Source organism: Syngnathoides biaculeatus, chromosome 7, assembly GCF_019802595.1.
Source record: "Syngnathoides biaculeatus isolate LvHL_M chromosome 7, ASM1980259v1, whole genome shotgun sequence".
In the NCBI taxonomy this organism is placed as follows: Eukaryota; Metazoa; Chordata; class Actinopteri; order Syngnathiformes; family Syngnathidae; genus Syngnathoides; species Syngnathoides biaculeatus.
Genome location: NC_084646.1, coordinates 2,898,116 through 2,920,172, shown reverse-complemented (window position 1 = coordinate 2,920,172; position 22,057 = coordinate 2,898,116). Strand labels below are relative to the sequence as shown.

General features: G+C 47.6%; 1 protein-coding gene across 1 annotated transcript in view; it reads right to left on the bottom strand.

Moving 5' to 3' along the window:
* Window positions 1-21,550, bottom strand: part of midn (midnolin) — a 29,587-nt gene extending 8,037 nt beyond the window's left edge. The window contains exons 1-7 of the mRNA XM_061825432.1: window positions 21,015-21,550; window positions 19,541-19,772; window positions 17,597-17,684; window positions 17,427-17,489; window positions 3,216-3,755; window positions 2,882-3,005; window positions 2,463-2,786 (exon numbers count right to left, since the gene is read on the bottom strand). Coding sequence (XP_061681416.1) covers window positions 2,463-2,786; window positions 2,882-3,005; window positions 3,216-3,755; window positions 17,427-17,489; window positions 17,597-17,684; window positions 19,541-19,772; window positions 21,015-21,084 — 1,441 coding nt within the window. The 5' untranslated portion in view covers window positions 21,085-21,550. The remainder of the gene's footprint in view (window positions 1-2,462; window positions 2,787-2,881; window positions 3,006-3,215; window positions 3,756-17,426; window positions 17,490-17,596; window positions 17,685-19,540; window positions 19,773-21,014) is intronic.
* Between the last annotated feature and the right edge of the window lie 507 nt (window positions 21,551-22,057).

The window sequence follows — 22,057 nt, the reverse complement described above, 5'->3', positions numbered from 1 at the left end:
ACACGCTCTTCAATGACTTTTAGACTTCATTTGCATTCCCCGTTCTTCTCTGCTTGTCGACAATGAAAGGGCACCTGATGTGCCTGACTGGCTTTTCGCTCGATAGCGCCGCGCTATGCCGCATGATCGGTCGGTGAGCTGCCGCCGCACGTGTGCGCCGGGTCTTAGCGATGGATAACGGATGCGACGCAATCGGTTCAAGCTAGTCAGGGCTTAAATCCAGAGGACAAAAAAAAAAAAAAAAGAGCTCAGATTCTCCCCCACCCGCCCTTGCCTTTTGGTTTGCCCGGGACGCTAACGTGACCTGACAAATCTAAAGGGGACAAGTGGGGGTGTTGCGATCCGGAAGGTGGGGGGGGCAGCTTTCAGAGCTCTATTCTGTGGGCCTCTGTTGAACTAAGGCAGCTGCAGTGGGAGAAGGACTAAAAGGCAGCCCTATAATCCCAAAGCCCTCCCTTCCTCAACTCTACAATGGCTCAGCCTGGTGCCCTGTATGCAGCCCCTGTCCCCCGGCCCCTACACAATGGCGTAGACTGGGCAGGAGGGAGGTCGACCCTCGCAAGTAATGGAATTTGTGCAACAATCAGCCCGGCTGGCAGTCAGTCCTAAGATGAAAAATCCTCAAACTCAGCAAGTCCTTTCACCAGAGCCCCGAATCGCAGCTTTTAACCAGGCGTTTTAGGCCGAGTGTGTCACGCTTTCTTATTTACGCTTGTCTTATCCTCCCCGTACATGAACTTGCAGTGGAAAAGGGTAAAGGCTCTCTGGAGAGAACCCAGCTATGTGACATTTTCAAGAGCCTGTCTCGAGTATAAGTGTGCACACACACTTAGGCAGACGCAACCGACTGGTTAGTCCTGCGGCTGAATGGAGGCAGGCCGCTGCGAAGTGGAGTTAAGCCGCGGCGTTAAGTCCACTAAGTCGTCCGTCAGGTGTAGGCAGATAAGGTTGCCCGAGCTCGCTGAGTCAATGGCTTCCTTAGGACATCGGGAGAAACAGGATGCAAGAGACCAGGCTTTATTGTCTCAGTGAGCCACACCGGGTTTGGCACAGCTGGTTCCCCATTCATATCAGTTCCCAGAAGTTTAGACGCTGACCAGGAAGTTGAGGCGAGGGCTGTGCAGTCAAAACAGGGCACAAGACAAGCTTTTCTTTCACCCATTCTTTTTCTTTCCCTCTACTGGAAGCCACGGTCAATCCGTGGGCAGTTTGGCTGGCAAAAGGACAGGATTTAGCGCCCGTATGATGAATGAAGGCTTAGTGTTGTGGTTTTAACAACTCCCCAGTGGTGAAGTTCAGAATAAATCTATTTAAAGGCCAAATGAACACGGAGAATGTACAGCGTTGATGCACAACGCAGGCTTGAAAAACGAAGCAAGGGTGGGTGAATGGGAGGAAGATGGACAGATGGATTTTACAGGCGAGGCTGTTTTTGGACAGCATATGGGGGGAGTGGGGCTGTGTAATATGTGGGCTGGTGAGTGCGGATGTAGAAACAGGACAAGGGGGGGTGGGAGTAACAGGGGCGGAGGCATTGAGGGAAAGGTCTTCCTTAAGTTAGAAAAATAAGCTCGTGTTATTCCAACTGTTCACTGGACACTTTTGAGGGCACTAGGGGTCTTACAGGGGGATGCTCGACTCACAGTACAGCCTTAGTCAAGTCAGCTGCTAAAACTGAAGCTCTATTCTACTCACACAAAAGCCAACATTGAAAGAGATGCACTGCAACTCAGGACCAAGCCCAACGGACTACTCCACCAAACTCAATTTCCCCAAAAGGAGATAAGAAAGCCACACAAGATGATGCGGTTTTCTCTTAGTGTAACCTTACCACACTGACTCAATGTTATCTGCGCTGGACATCTGTCTGACACTCCAAATCTAGTTTCTCTGGCCAGAAAGGTGCTTTAAAAGCGCGTCGTCTGAACGGCAGCATCTGCACCAGCTCTGCCCTTGGGCATGGGTGTGTCCAGCGTTGTTCATTCCCAACTAGTCCTGACCTGTACACACCCCTGTCGTCTTAAAGCAGCCAAAGCCTAATCTACTCTAAACATAGCTTTGCCCGTGGGAGTGGAAAGGGGTAAATCTATCTCCTTGGTGCACATAAACAAAGCCAACTTGCTGTGTGACAAGTGACGGTTGACTGAACAAGTCTGGAGATGCTTGCGACCCCTTCCCCTTTTCTCCCCAATCTCAACACAAAAAGCTATCCTGACTTCTCAAGTCGTTTCATTCCACTTCTTCTTTGGCAAGTTATCAAGGCTAATAATTAAAAAAAAAAAAAAACAAAAAAAAAACGATCTGATCAAGAAAATGATGAACTGCAAATGAACACACGGTCTTTCAAGGCAACAGCAGGAACATCTGCTCCATGAGCGCTTCAAAAGAATGTGCGGTGAATTAATGTGCTGGTTTGTGTGGATGCGATTCCATGTCATGCTTTCATGTGTGGAGTCGCTCACCAGGGGGCTTGCACATGCGGATCTGGCTCTGGCACTGCACCAATGGATGAAGGACTGGCGGAGGGCTGCTGGGGTTACCGGCGGGCACCGAGGTAGCTTTGGCGGAGAGTCCCGTCGCGCCCGTCACTGGGGGCGAGGGAGGCGGCGACGGGGACGGCGAGCTGGGCGTGCTGCACTGGGTTTGGTAGCGGAGCTGGGTAAGGGACGGCGGCATGCCCTGGTAGTGGCGTGTGGCGCTCAGGAGGTCATTGAGAATCTGAAGAATGGTACCTATATCTCGCCTGGGGCGCCCATTGCTGTCCTGACAGTTCGGGTGCAAAGTGCCTGAGAAGAGAGGAAGCAAATGTCTAAATATATCACCGCTCACACCCTCGAGTGGAGAGTCCATGTTTATTGCTCGGTGAATCGATAAATCTCACCTGAAAAGGTCCCTGAAAAGACTCCAGGAGCGTGGTTCACAAAGCTCTCAATGATGGCGCCAGGTTTACGGGAGCGCGCTGAGGAACTGGTGCCACCACTGGGGCTGCTGGTGCTGCAGCTGGCCTGGAACAAACATTGGGAGAAAATCGAGTGCAACATGTTTCAGTGTCAGGAGAAGAGATTTTGAGCGGTATTAAGTTACCACAAAGTAAGACTGGACTAAACTTGTATGGTTCATTCTCATAGGCACAAACTTCCAAAGACAGCAATCGGAACAATTCCCAGACATTTTAATCGAGCATCATGCACGCTAGAATGATGTTTGAGGTTTACCTCAGGGCACAAAACGGGGGCTACAGGGCTGGTCTGGCTCATGTTGTGGCTGCTCTGGCCTGAGGAAGGCTGGTGGTAGTGGTGGTGGTCCCGCAGGTGATGAGGAGGAGACCGGAACAGACTCCCGGGGACATGAGACATGCGAGGGGAGCGGGCGGGAGGAGGAGGAGGGGTGGCCGGGCCGCAGTGAGGAGCAGACGACGGGGACTGATGGTAAATCGGGGGCAGAGACTGGTGGTGTGTGGAGGGAAGAGGGAAGGTCGAGGTGCTCATAGAAGAAGATGTGGAGGGGCCTGGCTGAGGCAAGTGGGGGCTGTGCGGATGGTGGGAGTGCAGGTGGGAGTGCGCTTGAGGGAGACAAGGCTGTCCCGTGGGCGGGCCCATCGTGGCATCCGAGTTGCCCCGGGTGATAAGATGCCTGTGCTGGAGCTGCGGACCGCCCGACTGCTGTGCTGCCAGCTGGAGCTGAACAAACATCATGTGATCACCCACACGGAGGGCCAGCGTGAGGGGAGAGCGGCCAGACAGGAAGTCGCTGACCTATAGAGAAAGGATTTGATTTTCAATACAGCCAGCGAACCAGTTAAGTGCAGAACTATGGACTATACAACGCTAATAACATTGCAAAGTGCTTTGATTGTCTTTTGTGGTTTGATCTGAGCCTAAGGTGAAAAGAAACAGATACAGACAGACAATAACAACATCATTCATGACACGACACTAGCAGGTTGTCCCTCCACTCAACAGGAACTCAAGTGACGATCGTACGACTAGTCAAGGAGATACCGATTCCCCACGACAACGGGACAGCTAATGAGATTCGCAGTGAGTCTGACAAACTGTAACGCGTTCATCCTTGTCTCATGCTTTCTACTGAAGTTTATTTCACGATAATTCCTATTACCAACGAACTGACGAATGGTGACCACAGCCTCCTTGGCAGAGGCAACTGAGAACTGTTGCAGTCCAAAACAGAGAAGCTCCCCTTGTGCGTTGACTTCCTCTTTTGTCAGTGGACAGCCGTTGAGGCACAAACAACAGAGCTTTGAGCTCCCACTCTAATGGAGACACAGACACACCACATTTGGCAAATCCTACAGTCAATCACCATTCTGTAACACTGGGTTATTTACATCTGCTGGATGAGGCCGACTGTTTGAAAACACACAAACAGAGCCCACTCTCTCTCGCCTACCACTGCCCTCGGGCCCGTTCTTAGTCAGCAGTGTCATTCAGTGTGGGGACAAAAGCCACCCTTCTCTCTGGCCTAGGGCCTGAAAAATCAGTCCTGCGTCCAGGAAATACACCCCACCCGCCTCACACGCACAGAATGGACAATTGTCTATGGCGGATCTGGAAGGGGATGCCCATTTTTGGGGAACTCACAACAGGAACAGAGGCCAAATGAGAGAGAGAGAGTGTGTGTGTGTGTGTCTAGGGGCATTCACTGACCCGGCAGCGGCCCGGATGTGCACACACACAAAAAAAAAAAAATCCACACAGACACAGCCGACTTGTCACAACTTGGCGAGAGGATTCACATTAAACAAAAAGGGTTTTGTTGTCCTGGCCTTGGCGTGCATGTGACTTTGCTGCATCTTTTTGCCACTTGTTGTTAAAACCACGTGTGGATATATGTGTGTTTCATTAGTAGAGTCACTCGGAGGGCACACAGCTTTCTCAGGGTCTGAAAGGCTTGGGAGTCGCAAACGCACAGTGATGGGTTGGGAATATTTGGGGAAAACGGGAAGATGGGTAAGAATAGAGAGAAAACAGAAGCAACGAAAACCTTTGAAAATGTCCCCCCCCCCGCCACGTTGCTGTTCCGCTTTAAATGGTATGATCTGCAAATGGGTAGGATGAAGTCGACCAGACAACATTCATAAAAGGTGGAACAGAGTGTGAAGTTTGACACCCGACACATCAAATTAACTGATTTTAGGAATGACTTGTTGCTGTGAGAATGGACACACAGTTGCTGCAACTCGCTTTGTTGGGTTATAAAAAAAAAAGTGGCGGGGGAGAAAAATGCTGGCTCTTTTGTTATAACTCTGACGTGTTATAGTTTTGACGTGTGTGAAAGAGGATTAGGAGAAGAGAAAAAAAAAAAGAGCCCAGGTTTCACTCTGTCGAGACTTTTAGGCGTGCTCCTGAGATGTTGGCCGATGGTTAACCCTGTGAATCAGCAGGCTCTGCCCTCAATCACTCCTCTCTCGTCAGGGCCGTTTATTTATTTCTCTATTGACCGTCGCCGCGCCATACTGTCAGCGCGACCTTAGCATGTTGGTATTGACATGGGCGTGCAATGAGAAAAAAAAAAAGGAGGGAGAGGCAGGTGAAACAATAAGGATGAGCTCATGGCAATGTTTCAAAATTCAAGGAAGGTGACTGCAATCAGCATACAAGGGAGGATTTTGAGACAAACCCAAACCCAGCAGTTTGAGAGCGCAAATGCTGCCTATCGGGGTCTTGTTGATACAGTCCACACCCACCGTGATTACACTGTTGTGGTAAGACGACAAACCCAGCAGGCCCGAGGCAGGGTCTGAAAAGAGGGTTGGGCGCCGCGTGTGAGGGGTCTTGGCAAGGGCATTATAGAAAACGTAACATATTTGGGAGAAGGTGCAAGCCTTGAAGTGAGGGTTGGGCGGGGGTGGTTGGCAGATGTCAAGAGAACGAGTATTGCTGGCCAACAACAGTCAATTACACAAGCTCGGCGTGGGGGCGGCTGTTAAAGTTGGTGTTTGGTTAGAGGAAGGTTGAAAGATGGGGTGGAACCCTCCCGAGAAGTTTCTCGCCTGCCGTCAACTGCAAACTCCACCCTGGTATGGCCTGTTTTGTTTGTACAGGACTTACAGGTAGGTTTATATAAACCTTCATTCTATAGTACAAGGGTGTCGGGGAAAAAGGACAACTTATCTTTGAACACAACATAATCATGTGCAACCTTTTTTTGTTGTATTTTTTTTTTTTTTTTTTAAACAAAGTCCAATTGTGCAGTTATTCTTCGGCTGATCTGCCCTTGAACATTTGGAGAGTCAGAAAGAGCTGCAATACAAAAACCAGATTTCATCCAGATCAAATCCAGATTGTGCATTTGGCACCAATTAAGAGTTTAACATGTTTAGATCATTATCATTCTGTCAGTTCTCGTCGAATCAGCTCGTAATGTGTTTTAAGACCTTGTTAGATTGTGTTCCTGTGGATCTGGAAGAGATTCCAGGTTTCGATAAAACTTCTGGAAACTGGTTTTCAACTAATAAATAATCTAGATGCTAAACTAATTGATTTTTTTCACACTGAAGGTTATGTTCAGTCAAAAACAGTGAAAGTTACCTGCTAAAACAATCCTGTAAAATGGACGCCATGGTAGTAGTTGGCTTTCTCCGTTCTTTACGCGAACCAAAGAAAATTTGTCTTTTGAAAACCCTTTGCCTGTGAATATTATGTAAACACTTTTTTTTTTAAGCCAGACCATGTTTAACTAAATGTAATCATTAGTGGCCCCAAAGCACAATTTTTGGAACCAAGACCTGACCATGATCTCTGTTCTATGGCCGCTCTTGATCCTTTTAAAATGATATTTAAGTGTGTTCAGTAGACGTGGCACGGTGGCCAACACATCTGCCTCACAGTTCTAAGGTCGCGGGTTAAAAAATGGGTCACACCTGTGTGCCGTTTGCATGTTCTTTCCCTGCCTGCGTGGGTTTTCCCCAGGTACTCCAGTTCCCTCCTCCAAAAACATGCAATGTAGGTTGATTGAAGACTAAAATTGCCCGTAGATGTGAATGTGAGTCAGAAGAGTTGTTTGTATGTATATGTGTCCTGGCTGGCAACCAATTCGTGGTGTACTCCGTCCCTTATCCATAGGCTCCAGCATTCCCGCAACCTGGGCGAGGAGAAGCGGCTTGGAAAATGCATGCATGGATATTCAGTAGATCAAACTCCTGAACTCAAGGTCTGAAAAATCAAAAAAAAATTCAAAATGCCTCTTTATTGTTTACCTCCTACAGCATCTTTTTTGTCACAGTTGACTCATAAAATCAATTTGGTCCCTCACACTTGCGTTTCCAGGCTAAAATGGTTTGCAAACAGACACGTCTGACTCACAAAGGGGTCTTCAGTCGTACGCGCTTGCACCGCCGCAACCTTTAGTTTCGACAAAACAAATCAAAAGGCCAAAATCAGCAAATTCACATCTAAAAAGTAAAAGACATGTATTTCCACAAATGACAAACACAGCAGACCCAAAGTAAAATCTTCAGGTGTGGAATTCAGACAGAAACATGCATGTGGAGCCCGTGAAGGAGCAACTTGAGGATCCGGGGCGGGAAGTCAGGTTCTGCCGAGTGGAACACCTGAAATGGGGCCCTGTTTCCTGAGGGGTCGGAAGATGACACAGCACAGCCTGCATGCCAGCGGCCACATTGCCGAGAGCAATCGTGTAGCAACAAGCCTCTTCCAGACGGACAGAGACTGTGAGAGGGAAACAAGGGGAGGGTGTCTGTTAAGTGTGTGTGTGTGTGTGTGTGGTGAGGGGATGAGGCGGGGGGGGGGGGAGTTTTCAAGTGCTGTCGAGCTGGCTAGTGAATGATTCCCAGAGGTCTCAGCTATAGCAGCTCAGCTCCAGTCCAAACATGCCTGTCTGCTCTCAGGAACCCAGCCAAGAGAAAGCCAATGTGGCTGGCTACCATTGACGTCAGGACAAACACCAGATAGAGCTTTCTGGAACATCACAGGCAAACAAAAGAGAGGCTTCTAGGCATGTCTGACACCCTCCTCCTCATCCTACGCCTCTCTGCAATCTCCCCCCCCCCCCCACCCCCCACCCACCGGTGCTCCTCGTAGCACACTTGAATTCCAAAGCTTTTACAAAAGCAACTTCTGTAGTGGTTTGTTATGAGAGACTCAAGACGAGCAGAGCGGAGGGGCCTCACTTGAAGCCAACCTTCCATTGTTCCCCTTTCACGTGCAGCGACTGCACGACATGCAAAAGGGAAGAACAAGGTGTACGGTATGTTTGCTGAAGACGACACGGATTGCTGATGTTAATGAAGACGTCGTTCCCTCTTGAAATACCACAGCGTTGTTGGATTGAGGTGCCGGTATTTTGTTTAGTGGGAGGCTCCGGTTGCCATGCAGGGACGGGAGACGAGCATGATAAGGGGCAGTGAGAGGAGGAGGGGTTGAGAGAAGATGGTGAGAGAAGGGGTGGGGGGGGGGGATGGCGGATGCGGGCGGTGGGGGCAGGGTGTTAGGGAGTATTGGTGGTTGTGGTGGTGGTGGGTGATGAAATATTCAGTGAGGATGTGCCTCTGGCTCCTTCCCTTTTTTTTTTTTTTTTTTCGACATCTCTGGCTGACAGTTTTATTTATTGGGGTCCCTGTGGTTCAAGGAACTCATTTGCAGTCGTTCTTCCTTTGCACACTAAGCGAAGTACGGCGGTGGAGATAAGGAAGGAAGAAGGGAGAAGGGAGGGAAAGAAGATGGAGGGAGCTGGCAGAGCCGAGCTGACATTCATGAACAACTGAGCAGCTTTGTGCCCGAGAAAGAGGATAGAGGCTTGGAGGGCGGGACAGGAGGGAAGAGGGGAGATGGGGGGGGGGGGGCTAGGCTGTCTCACGCAGCCATATTCTGGTTTCCGTAAAGCCGCTCACCTGTCGAAGCCATTCTTATTAACCCACCTATCGACTGATGCGGTTTGATCACACCAGGACAATAACGACAGTCTTTTGCGCCAACACAGACAAGCTAACGGTGCAAAAGAAAATAAAAGAAGAAGAAAAAAAAAAATCTGTGACTTGCATCATGCCCCAAATCGTAAACGCAGCCAGGGGCTCTTCAAAGACCCCATTAGTAACAGTGCCTGATAGGAAACAGAGACGGTCAGGAAACAGCATTCAGAATCATGAAATTAAGTTGCCGCTAAAGCAACTGCTTGCGGTCGTGGCTCCGGCCAAACAGAAACTAGAGCAGCCTCAAAGTCAGAAGACTGGACCTCAGTGGTCGGTAAACCCCGACAAATGGAGGATACGTTTACGAGACATCAATTCAGTAAAAAAAACGGATACATGTACTGGAAAGTTTCATGGATACGTGACAAAACATTGGCATTGATATGAAAAAACGAGTGAAAATACTAATACAAGTGGTGGGTAATTAGGCAAAGGAGTCCTTTGAATACATTTTATTGGCATCTACTTAATTTGTGATGCAAAATTTTGGTAATTAATGACAATCTGCAGGACACAGTAGTGATATAAGAAAAAAAAAAATGGTTCTCCAGCGTTGCGTAACGCCATTACAGTTTTGAATGACGTATTAACACGCGCCCGGACTGAACACTCGTCACACATTCCTACTGCAATTTTAGATATACTTTCAACTGCGGCTGCCGTTCAATTATCTATGAACCTAGACAAAATCCTGCTTGGGGTTTTTGTCAATAATTTGTCGTTTGCTCAAGTTCTCTGAGACTGCAATCCAATTGACCTCATTAGACTTGGTAGCGGCCATCGCACATGCGATTCCCCCCCACCCCCCTCGTCTTTAGCCGCCCACTCAGCAGCCCCAGCGGTGCGACGTCTGCTACTCGAATCACAAAAGCTCCGCGTCGCCAGCGGAATACAAAAATAATGGATATAGACGGAGAGATTGTTCTCGCTGCCGCGCGCGCGGGAGCGAATAAAAGAGGTGGACATTAAAAATGGATGCCGGCCTGTGCACATGAACGAAATCCCCTGCAAACACACCTTCGACAAACCCCCACTGCCCCCCCCCCTACCTTTCTTCTGCCATGCATTAATACATCACAAAGGGGGGATTACACAGGTGCTAAAAGGCTGTGTGTGATCACCTTATTAATGCTTTTTCCAAGGCCGCCATTTACATGAGCGGCGGCTCGAAGTGGCCCTCGCCGTTATTGAAGCATTATCAGTTAACTAGATTTTAATTCATGTTTAGGTAACAAAAAAAAAAAAAAAGAGCAAATTTCCATTCCAAAAGAGAAAAGAACTTTTGAGATCCGTGCATTTAAAAAGCCTTCATTTCAGACACTGGCAGGGGAGAGCACGCTATTGACCAAAGCATTGAGTCATTCTTCGGTTTCCCGGCACTCCCATCTTCTAAATCTAAATGCAACGATTTTTTAGCAGCATCAGTGCAGCTGATTACCTACACGACAGAAAAGAGAATTTGAGTGAGCCCTTGCAAGGAGATGTACGCATGCACAAAACGGCTATTTTACATTCTGTTCTCGAGATCCTCACTATATCAGCCCGGGAATAAGCACATTTTGCAATGTAATTGAAAGCCGTTCCTCCTCGCCCCCTTCGCAGGAGACAAAGCAAACAGAACGAGGTGAGGGTGACCCCCAAAGGTTCCTCTTCAGACTTTCAGATCACGCTCGTTTGCGTCACTCCGCTCCGAGACCCAATGGCAATGAGCGTGATCTGTCGCTCCCCGTGGAGGAGGAAGTGTGCAAGGATGAGGGAAGTGTGCGCGAGGACAGCAAGTGTGTACGCGGTGGTGGTGGTGGTGGTGGGGGCAGGCTTGGGGTTGTTCAGCTATGTAACAGCGTCCTCCGCAGGGATGCCCAGCTCTGGCAAATGCACACCCTCCTCCCAAAGCGCCCTGTTAGCGTTCAAGGGGAAATTTGTCAATTCGCAGCTCAAACCGAGGCCAATGCATTGATTCGGGAAGATGGCGAGGTCCGCCAATAGATGCGTCTAGATCAAAGCCGATGCGTGTGTGCGGGGTTAAAGAGTCCGCCTCTGAACCTGAATCGCTGTGATGCCTTGAAGGGTTTGTCAGTTGGTCAGGTCTGGTGCCGTAAGACAGGAACAAAGAGGTGGCTGCATGCGGGGGAAGGGCAACGGGGGGATGGTAAGGGTGATGCCTGCCCGCCTGCCTGCCTGCCTAGTTGGGTTTTATTCCACCATCAATGTGCATCAATGAGGAAACGCTCCATTGTGAGTTAAGAAGGGATCAAAATCCTTCAGTTTCAGTCAAAGGCCAAGATCTATAATTGGAGAGAGGACGAATGCCCCACAAAATTATGAATATGCCTCTCTGAGCGGTTGGTCGTCTTTCATTTTCCTAAGAAACGTCTCCTCCGTCCGTGGTGTTGGAGTGGCAGGAGGAGAAATCCTCTTAAATGTATCCTTCCCAACGTTGCTGTTCTTCTGGGGCGTGCGTATGCGAGATGTACACACCAACCATATAAGGTTGATGATGAGAGCGGCACGGCCTAGAGCTGTGCTTTGACGGGCTGTCAGGAGGCAGGCGCTTAACGCCACTTAGATGTCATGCATACAGTCTCTAGTGAGGTGGCGGAGAAGGAATTAAAAAGCGACCAGGATTGTCCTTGTCAAAGCTCTCAAACTGAGGCAGCGAGTGCATTTAATTGATAGCTGCTCGGGAGAGCCCTGACTCATTTCAATAACGACCGTGCTTGAATTCCATTTTTATTATTCCGCGTACTTCAAAACGTGGATATTTTGTTATATTTTTTCGAAGCTGCTTATCCTCAAAAGGGTCGTGGGAGTGCTGCAGCTTATGCCAGCAATTTGTTACGGAATTCATAACAGAATTTACTTTGAAATGCCAACCAGGCGGCAGCCAGTCTATGGGTTGTTTCCACTGACGTCACATTTTTTGCTGAACCGCTGCGCGCGGCCATAACCTCTCTACCTAATGCGCAACCAGTGTGGAAGTGTACAGAATACCCTCGGTTACTGTTTGTGTTTTTGTGTTTCTCTGGCATCTCTGGACTCAAGTACACAAGAGAGGACTTGCTAACCATCAGAGAGCCTTCTTCTGACTTTTTTTTTTGACAACTCTCGCCAATTCGCTGAAGTTTTTTTCCACAGTTACTAGTCGGCGCGCTCTTCAAAGCCTCGCGATCCGGCACACAAGTCCGGCTGCGTAAGTGGGGACATCGTCCAATGCTGCCGACGAAAGTCTTTGGACGTTCTACGGCTCTGTGCTTCATGGAGACTTGGCTTTGGGGACAATTGCCCGACGCTGCTATCACGCTGCCCGGTCTCAACCTCCATCATGTTGATGTGTCGCCGAGCTAAGCTAACAATCTTAATCGAGAAGCCCAACATTACAGTTAAGATCGTTTTTTTTGTTCGTCACTTGAAAGATTCGAGAATTATGTGAAATACTGGATTTGTTTATTCTTTTGTCTTATTGCCATTGTCGTCAAATTTTAAACAAATAATGAACGTTTCGCTTTATATTCCACCATCTTTCGTTTTCCGTGTTAGCATACGGTAAGTGCTTTCCTTCGTGACTTCTGTCACATAGAGTAAAAGATCAAGGGCACAAAACTGCGCCTTTGTTACGCAGTCCTGAGTCCTCTGACGTGTGTATGCCAGGTATCTTAGTAGTCAGTCTGGGCTTGATGTACTTTCGGTCGAGTCTTCAATAAATGCAGTGAGAAACATAATGTCGTCCACCTTGCCTATGTATGAGTAACAGGAGCTCAAGGATTGAAAATGGCCGCCGTTCGAGGCAGCCCAACGGGTGATGTCACGTGAAAACAACCCATTAGGAAGAACGTCACTATTTAAGGAAATATAGTGTATTAAAAAACCAGCTCATATGGCCAAAACACATATGGGTGGATGTTAGGGGGATATGCGAGGTCTGGGTGGGTTCATAGGTTAGCGTCTCAGGCTACCGCGGCTAACCCCCGCAACCCCAACTCTGCCAAACGCAGGCATACATTTCCCTCAGGCTATTTTTGGGTGTACGGTCGTCTCAGTTATCGTGTCAGACACTTTTAAGAGCTAAGTGCATTGATTGATTTTTGATAGCCCCAGCATTAAAAGGGGAAGAGGCAGAGGGAGGGGGTGGGGTGCAAATGTGGGAAGCTTTGGTGTTCTTATTTTCCAATCAAATCTCAGCACAATCTATATTGTCCCGTTTCCGCTTCATGAATTATAAAGCAGAATCAATTTCTTTGGATAAAAACACACTAAAGCAGCCGAATGCCTTTATTGTAACCTTTTACCAAGCTGTCAGGCTGACCACATTGACCCAGACTGTGCTACTGTAATTAGTTTTGCAACAAGGATGAGCACAGCAATAACGCAGTGCGAGAAATTCTGCAGAAGAGCACACGCGAGCCCGGGAATTGCGACGAGGGTGAAGAATATTCAAAGTTGATGCAGCAACCGACAGCAAAGATGGAGAGCTCGATAGGCAGCCCACTACTGCTGTGAAGTGAGAGCAGGCATCCGCTGACACACACCTACACACATGAAGTCATCATCTTCTTACAGGCTCACCGCAGCTAACGAAGTTCGCATCGGGGAGCTAAGTCGGGCCAAAGTGCGCTCTGATGTCACTGGACAGGCTTTGTGCAATAAGCGCAGTGCTGCACGCAATCCCTAAAGTCATAACGCTATCGCCTAATATTACAAGGGAGTTTGCAATTTCTGTCATTCTGACTTGACAGTAGTATATTTGTAAAATTATCTATGGTATAAAAAAATTAAATCTGCCCTCTTTGGCCCTATCATGTACCTCTGTGATTTTTAAGAAAACCACTACACCTAAGGAAGATACGACAATTAAGAGACAAAAGGCGCGACTGACAAGGTGTCAATCGTTTGGCGTTGCGCTCGCGGCCACATCCATGACGGTCACACACCCACAACCCCAGGCAGACCTTTTACCTTGGGCTTCAAGAACTTTGCCGAGACTGTGGCGGAAAAGCCACCTACGAAAAATACAAAGAAAGGTCCATCCTTCATTTGCTGACAACGAGACACGAGACGAGCAAACAGAAACAGCAGGTGACCTCAGCGGCTGCGGATTCAGAAGAGAAGTGGAATTTGCTAAATTCCTGCTTGATGGGGAAGTTCGGCAAATTCTATACTGTTACTCAGAGTCCAGACAGCATAGGCTGACTCTTTAAATGGGGGCAAGTTTAGCTTGACGTACGCCAGTGGACACAGAAATTATTTTGCTTAATTCGGAGGGGCGCAGCTCTAAACGTTGCATATTTAAATGTATCATATTTATTGGCCAATGCTTTCCTTTAGTTCGTATTTACAGCAGGTCTTTAATCATGTTATCGCTGGTGTAAGGCTAAAATCTCCTGTCGTGATTTGGTCAGTTTCATATTTTTTCCACAGATCGATACAATTACTCCTCCTTTTCAACCTGTTCACACCGAGCGAGAACCTCAGCATCTTCATTTCTGCTACCTCCAGTTCTGCTTCCTGATGTCTCTTCGGTGCCGACATCTCTAATCCGCACATCCTGGCCGGCATCGCCACTGTTTTATAGACTTTGCCCTTCGTCCTAGCGGAGACTCTTCTGTCACATAGAACACCAGACACCTTCCGCCAACTGTTCCATCCCGGTTGGACCGGTTTCTTCACTTCCTTACCACACTCACCATTACTCTGTATTGTTGACCACAAGTATTTGACCTCGTCCACACTCACTATCTCTTCTCCCTGGAGCTTCACTCTTGCCCCACCGCTCCTCACATTCATGTAGATATATTCTGTTTTACTTCAGCTAATCTTCATTCCTCTCCTTTCCAGTGCGTACCTCCATCTTTCTAATTGTTCCTCTGCCTGTTCCTTACTTTCACTGCAGATCACAACATCATATGCGAACATCAAAGTCCAAGGGGTTTCCAGTCTAACCTTGTCTGTCAGCCTATCCATTACTACCGCAAACAGGAAGGGGCTCAGCGCGGAACCCTGATGCAGTCCCACCTCCACCTTAAATTCTTCTGACACACCTACGTCTGCACATCTCACCGCTGTTCTGCTACCCTCATACATGTCCTGTACTATTCTAACATCTTTCTCCGCCACACCAGACTTGCGCATGCAATGCCACAGTTCCTCTCTTCGTAGTCTGTTGTAGGCTTTTGATCTGTTCTGTTCTCAATGGGTAAATACATTTTTTTCCTGGTTTCCTGCAAGGCCATGTATGTCGCAATAAATGTTTTGGTGGCAGACACATGCAATTGCGTCACCAATTGGTGGACTTCAATGAGGTCACACTAGCACTGTCAAGGTCTATCTGACCTGTGCATTTACGCTGCACCCTCAGCAACCGAATCCATGCCTTTCTTTGATACATACTTCCACTGCGACAATACAAAACCACTTGGGCAAATTTTGCAATTTCACTAATAAGTTGCTAAATTAGGTGGAACATCTGGTTAGGGCGTTGGCCTCACAGTTCTGAGGACTGGGGTTCAAATCCGGACTGGAGTTTGCATTGTTCTCACCTGTGCCTGCGTGGAACTTCTCCGGGCACTCCGGTTTCCTCCCACATCCCAAAAATATGCACTGATCAGAGACTCTCAATTGCCCATAGGTGAGGTTGTGAGTGTGAATGTTGTTTTTCTCTATGTGCCCTCCGATTGGTTGGCAACCAGTCCAAGTTGTACCCTGCTTCTTGACCAATGATGGCTGGGGATAGGCTGCAACACTCACTCGCGCGATGCTTGTGAGTCTAAGCAGCCCGTAAAATGGATGGATGGAAGTTGCTAAATTAGTTGTTGTGTTGAAATCGACACTGACGATTACACAACGTTGCGAAAGGAAGCCACCGCTCGCGCTTCCCACGTCACGCTGCCGTCTGCGTGCGTGTTTGGCCCGGCCGCCTCGGTCACCTGGATGTCACAATCCATCGCCGAGGTTGAGTCATACCATAACACGACCATTTCGTCGAAAACCCGGCGCAGCGGTTTCGCCTTAAATGCGACGCGTCGCGGCCGACCATCGCGCGACGACCTTTCAGGAAGCTGCCGCTCATCTTGACAACCCGGCGCAAGGGTTTATGAGCAAGTGAGGCCCCAGCGCACTTCCTGGAAACTTGCCTGCACATGCGAGCGTTACATGAAAGCATCACCGTGGAGGTAGAAGGGCTGGCGCTTCCACATATAAACCGCAGATGTTACTCGGATGCAGGAGGGTGTTGCTGCCTGTTATATCTTAACACATGACGCTCGCATGGCTTTTTTAAGAGGTGGCGATTAAGACAAGGGAAAGAAGCGTGCGCTTTCATTCGCTCTCTATGGCAGTGGAGAAGTGATAAAGCTGCGCTTGTAAAAATAAAAAAAAAAAAAAAAAGAAAAAAAAAAAAAAACAATACACTAGCTCAAACCACTCTTTCACAGTCGCCCTCCTTGGTCTGGTATAATCGGTGTGGTTCCTTTTGCGCAGTTTTGTTATGGTGACAAGGTGGCGCGGCCGACCCGACAAAGAACTAAATCAGGTTTGTGGTGACGTAGCAACAGGTAGCGTGTCAAAAGATGACATGCGTGACTCACATTGTGCTCTTAACCCATTCGTGGGCAGCGTCCCATTTTTGGGACATCATGATTTTCCCGCATTATAACCTTCAGTGTATCAAAATATTTAAGCGCTTTAATTTGAAGCCATAATTTGGTTATCAGGAGAGGATAACTCGTCGGTCAAAGTTAGCACGGGGTTCTTTGCCTTTCCTTCTTGACCCAACATGGCTGCCTCAAGTAAACATGGAGCGTTTTCCGAGAGAAGGGAGAAAGGTCAGTATGCAACCGAGTTTGTCTTCAAAATGCTAATCCATCAGTATTATTAATGCATAAGTGTCATTCTAGAATAAGAATTAATTAATAAACATATCTCTAGTATGTACCACTTCACAGAACTGATAACATTCAAGCCCCTTTTGCAGGGTTTCTCAAACTGTTAGCCCGGGCCACTCAATGGTCCACAGTAAAATTGCAATTTTATGTTGACAGAAGTAAATTCATATTCTTAGAGGGGGGAAAACAGTTTGCAAGTGTCTCAACATACAACAGACAAAGATCTAGTTTATCATCCAGAAGCACTAAAAGACACGTTCAGTCACAACATTACTCATTGTTTTTTCGTTTTTTTTTATTAATGGGCTGTAATTATGACTTCACGACTGTCTTCGTGTAGTGATAGACGTGGTACGTTCCAGCTTGCAACGTGTGTTACAGCGCGGCTGAAAACCAAATACTTCCTGTATATGTTTGCGTTACGGCAATGGAATATGTTGGATGTCGTGACAAGTTTGGGGCCCGGGGACGGACCACCTTTCAACATTCAAGCGCCAATAAAAGAAAACACCGAGTGCGTGCCGTTCGCTTTGAAAACGAGCGTGACCAGGTCCAAGTTCCCAAAGCAATCAACGCTAATAACCATGCTAAGTTCTTACCTGGGTTTCGGTTAAGCTCTCCAAGGCTTGCATGACTGACTGCTCAGGTCTTGATGCTTGAGACTGTGAGGGGGGGGAAAAAAAACAAGGCATGTTTTTTTTTTTTTTTTTTAAATTAATAAAATCAACAGCGTGTTCAAACGGCGGCCGGATAGGCAGGCCGGCCTCACCATTAATCCTGCTTCGACGGTCGGTACGAGTGTTAACTTGCTCCCATCGGAGACGCCAAGATCCTGGAGTTTGCCCGAACTTAGTCTGCTGCGGGGTTCAGGGAGGAACACGATAGATAATTAGACCGTGCTGACAATATCTTTCTTCACACACACAGAGATCAGCCACGGGGGCGCGCCGACTTCAAAACTAGTTTGGAAAAAGGGCCAAGGGTGAAGGGGGGGTATTGATCTGGCTGTCATATTTCAATTTCGAGCATAGCGAGGCGCTGTCAAGTGCCGGCAGCGGATATTTGTCGGCGTTTGAGGTTGTGTGTTATACTGAGGAGTGCGATTTATGATCCATATAGCTGGTTCCTTCATAAATTGGTGGTATATTTCATGCAGGCAATGACGAAGAACACAAGACAAACAGTTGGACTAAAGAGCCTGCTTGACGATTAGTGAAATAACTTAAAGCCCCGGCATTAAAAGCGAGCTTTCCGGTGCGTGCGGTGTGACGCAATACACGTGACTGACACAATAACCTGCGATGGATGCAGAGCTGAGTGGAAAGCTGGCGTGACCCAAATCTCACCCTGAACAAAAGACCCCCCCGGCACCGACTTTCTAGCTGATCTACAGTTACAAGGGGCAGGAGGGGATTTGAAAAATAAAAAAAGGGTGGGGAAGCGGGCAGGTCTTAAAAGATGATGTGATTACAATGGGCAAAGGTGGGTATAGGCAGAAATACAATACATATTGTTTGCATCTTGGAAACGCACCCCCACCCTACTTACTTTTTTGCACAACACCACCTGCGCCTTCCTTAAACCCCACTTAACCCGGCCTCCGTTCATTCAACTTAGCAACTCGCTAATACCGCAGCGCTACGGTTTCACTTCGCTTGGAATCGGAAAAGCCACAAGCGTTCCCGTCTAGGCGGCGCCCGTCTCTCCGCGCCGCTGCGACGGTCACCCCACACCCAGAAAAATTCGCTTGAAATCAAAAAGAGCGTGACTCACCCGTGACATGTAACATGTGGTTACAAAGGGTGGGGTGGGGGATAATCACTGCTGGAACTACACAAGACTGGACTTCTGTAAGGTGACTTGCATTGACACTTATAGGAGTCCAGCACACACACACACGCAAGGATTATCAATTCATTCTGGCCTTCCTGTTTAGAAGGTGGGAGGGCTAAATCAATGCATCGTCCCATCAATACCCTCCCGGTGACCGACAAGCGACAGCATTGCAATAACATTGGCTCCCCCCGCGCAATCTACCCTTTTGGCTACATTTCGTACTGTGCTTGCACGACTGCACTGCACCGTACTGAGAGGTGGAAAATGGGAAAAAAATGAACATTGTTTCCTGAATACCTCTCAGAACAAGATGAGCAAAAATAACAGGTTGATTTTTGACATTTTTCTTTGATCTCCAGCATATTTTAGTGCTGTTCAGAAATCTCTACTGTGTCAGTTAGTGTGCGCACTCGCTTGAATTATGTACGTTGCGATATGTTGTGGCCGTTTGGTGAACGGAATGCTTTTGGTCAGACGGGTATTTGAGAGCTTATTTGGATGTGCGTTCCACATTGGAGCCCTTTAAAAAAACTCATCTCGAGGGTCTTTCCAAAAATAAACGCTGAAAGTAATCGTTGACTCGTTGCCAGACAGGCGACAATTGAATGCAAGTTCAGCTGCAGCACTACCACTAAATGCGGGTCGTGGAACCTTTTCCCACTGCAGTTTGAATCCCCAGAAAAAAATACAACGCAATAATCCAATGCATCTTGAATATCATTACATCTTATGCTCATTTTGACTTTTTATAGCAGTTCTTTCACGGTTTTAGAATTGCATTGCATGTCAGGGCCACGGGCTGCACGTTTCCCACCCCTGCAGCTAATAAAGACTGAATTTCTTTTTCCAAACCCCCAAACGATGACGATTGACTCACGTTTCTTTGTGCAGCAACGCGAGCCTCTCTTTGGGTACTTTGAGCCGCTGCGAGAGCCTCCTCTTCAGCCCGTCCACGGTCTCCTCCTGGGGCAGCGAGAGCTCGAAGCGGGTGCCGGTAGTGGAGTGGATGTGCAGGTTCATGGAGGGCTCGGCGGGGGCGGCCTCGCAGGTCGAAGAAGCCCCGCGGCTGGTGCAGCTCCGGGCGCTGGGATGCTGGTCCATCCGATAACCTGTGGGTCGCGGGAAGGTGGAGGGTGAGCCGGGGCGGGGAGGGGAGGGGGATGGAGTCGACGAGGGAGAATAAGAAGAAGAGGAGGACGTGTGTGGAGGGTTCCGGTCCGTCGCGGTAGTGTCCACCGCAGCTCAATGCTACATGGATGAGTGAATGCCACAAAAACGGGGGAGGCTCGTCCAGGCCAAAACAAAAGCACGTATATTCCCTCGCGGTATCTAAGTACGCTCGACGCGACTCCGGGCTTCTATCCGACCCGAGCAGGCTCCCGTCGAACACGAGCGACAATGAGCGTCGTCGCGCACACAAAAAGTACGCCGAAGCTTCAGCACGGACTCTAAAGACAACCCCCCCCCCCTGCACGGCGGACCAATGGCGAGGAAGCTCGCCCGTGGACGGCCCAATAGGGGGCCGAGGTGTACACCCACGTGGAGGGCGAGCGACTTGCGAGCCATTCATAATAAATGACAGCATTGGAAAAAGCCAACCGAAGAGCACAAAGATCTCATTTCGCCACATTTACACGAATATATTTATTTGTTTTTGTTTTTTAAAATACATAACCCACCCTCTCATTCAAGCAATCGTGTTGACAAATGAGGCGGAATATGTTCTGTCTCTTGCGGAAGCAACACTTTGTAATAATATCCATTTTCTGTATTATGGGACAGCGAAAATCGAGAAAAAATTAATTTCGGGTCAAGTGACTGTATACAGCTCAATGAAAGGACAACAATCAGCATGTCAAATAAAAGACTTGAAATCTGTGTGTCCCCCCCCAATTCAACTATAGAGTATTTTTTACTTTAATATTTTGAACAAAATATTAATCCTCAGTATTTATGCTCATTGTTTTTGGAGAAAAGTTAATCCTCTGTCCACGTTAAAAGACTTTGATCGCCCCCTAGTGGTCCCCAATGAGATTTTACAAAATGTAGGACTTGCTTCATCATACAATATTGTTTTACAGCGGCATACAATTGGTACAAAATGGCCTGTTGTTCGTTTTTTTTTTTAAACAACATATTTTATAATAGAGACCCAATTAAAAAACATTTTTTCTTTACAGAATAAAAAAGGCAATTTACATGGCACTCGTTTATTAACATCCTCTATCTATCATTGCTCCTTCGTTACCGGTTGATGAAACAAGCTGCCGTCCCCCGTACCATTTTGTCCACGATCGCAGACGAATATGATATAATTCAGCAGTTATTAAAAAGGGTGTTACGGTACTCACCGATGACTGTGGCGAGAACCGCGAAGCTTCGCGTGGAAGTAGCTCCAATTTGTTCCCCCAGCTTTGGCATGTAAGGTGTAAAACTAAACAGAACAGAGGCGAATTCCAAGAAAGAAAGAATAAAAAAAAAAAAAAGAGGAGGAGGGACAATGAAACAAAATTATCCACAAGGTGGTCGAAAGCGCTTCCGCCCGTCGCTCCTTTAGCTAGCTATCCGCTCTGGAGTGCCTCTCTGTCGGTCTCGAGAAGGTCGGTGAGGCGCCTCTTAAGGAGACTCCTCGGACGTGATGTCAACGATGATTTTTTTTTCTTTTTTTTAAGGTGGACTTGTCCTCCAAAGGGCACGGTCTCTTATTTCTATTTCCGTGAGCCGGCGCGGAAAGAACGTTCCGACGCCATTACGAAATGTTGAAATAAATACTTTGCAACGTTGCTTCGTGTCCGACCCGCTCCTGTCTGACCTGAACAAAAGTTGAAAGGAACACTTGAACACCGCCCAGCGTGCTTATGTACGACCTTAACAGCTTAAAAAAAAAAAAAAAAAAACATAAAAAAATTTATACACAGTATGTCAGTGAGCTGTGACGTCACCACAACTGGTTACTGACCACGCCCCCTGGATACGTGGTACATTTGTAAACAAACTCGTCATATCCAGGAATTTATACCTTGCAAAAGTTAAGCAAAACAAATATAGTAATGATAAAGAAGTAATGAAATGCACGTGACGTTGTAGAATATGACTGACCTGACAGTTGCTGTACTCAAATATCACAAGTAAATTTCTGATACGATAATGAATCTTGTGACAAACTATTCAAATTTTACGGCGCAGTAACAATTGACAAAGGTGGCAAGTTGAAAAATCAATAATAAAATATATTTTACATGGGAGTAGATATATAACTTTAGAAGTAACGTAGATAAGTAAAAATTCTGGTTGAGTACAGCAACAAAGTAGTGTTTGTCTACTGTTACATGACAATACAACTTGAACTTATTGAATTTACTAAATTATTGTTCTATTCTGCCGCAGCTCCGCA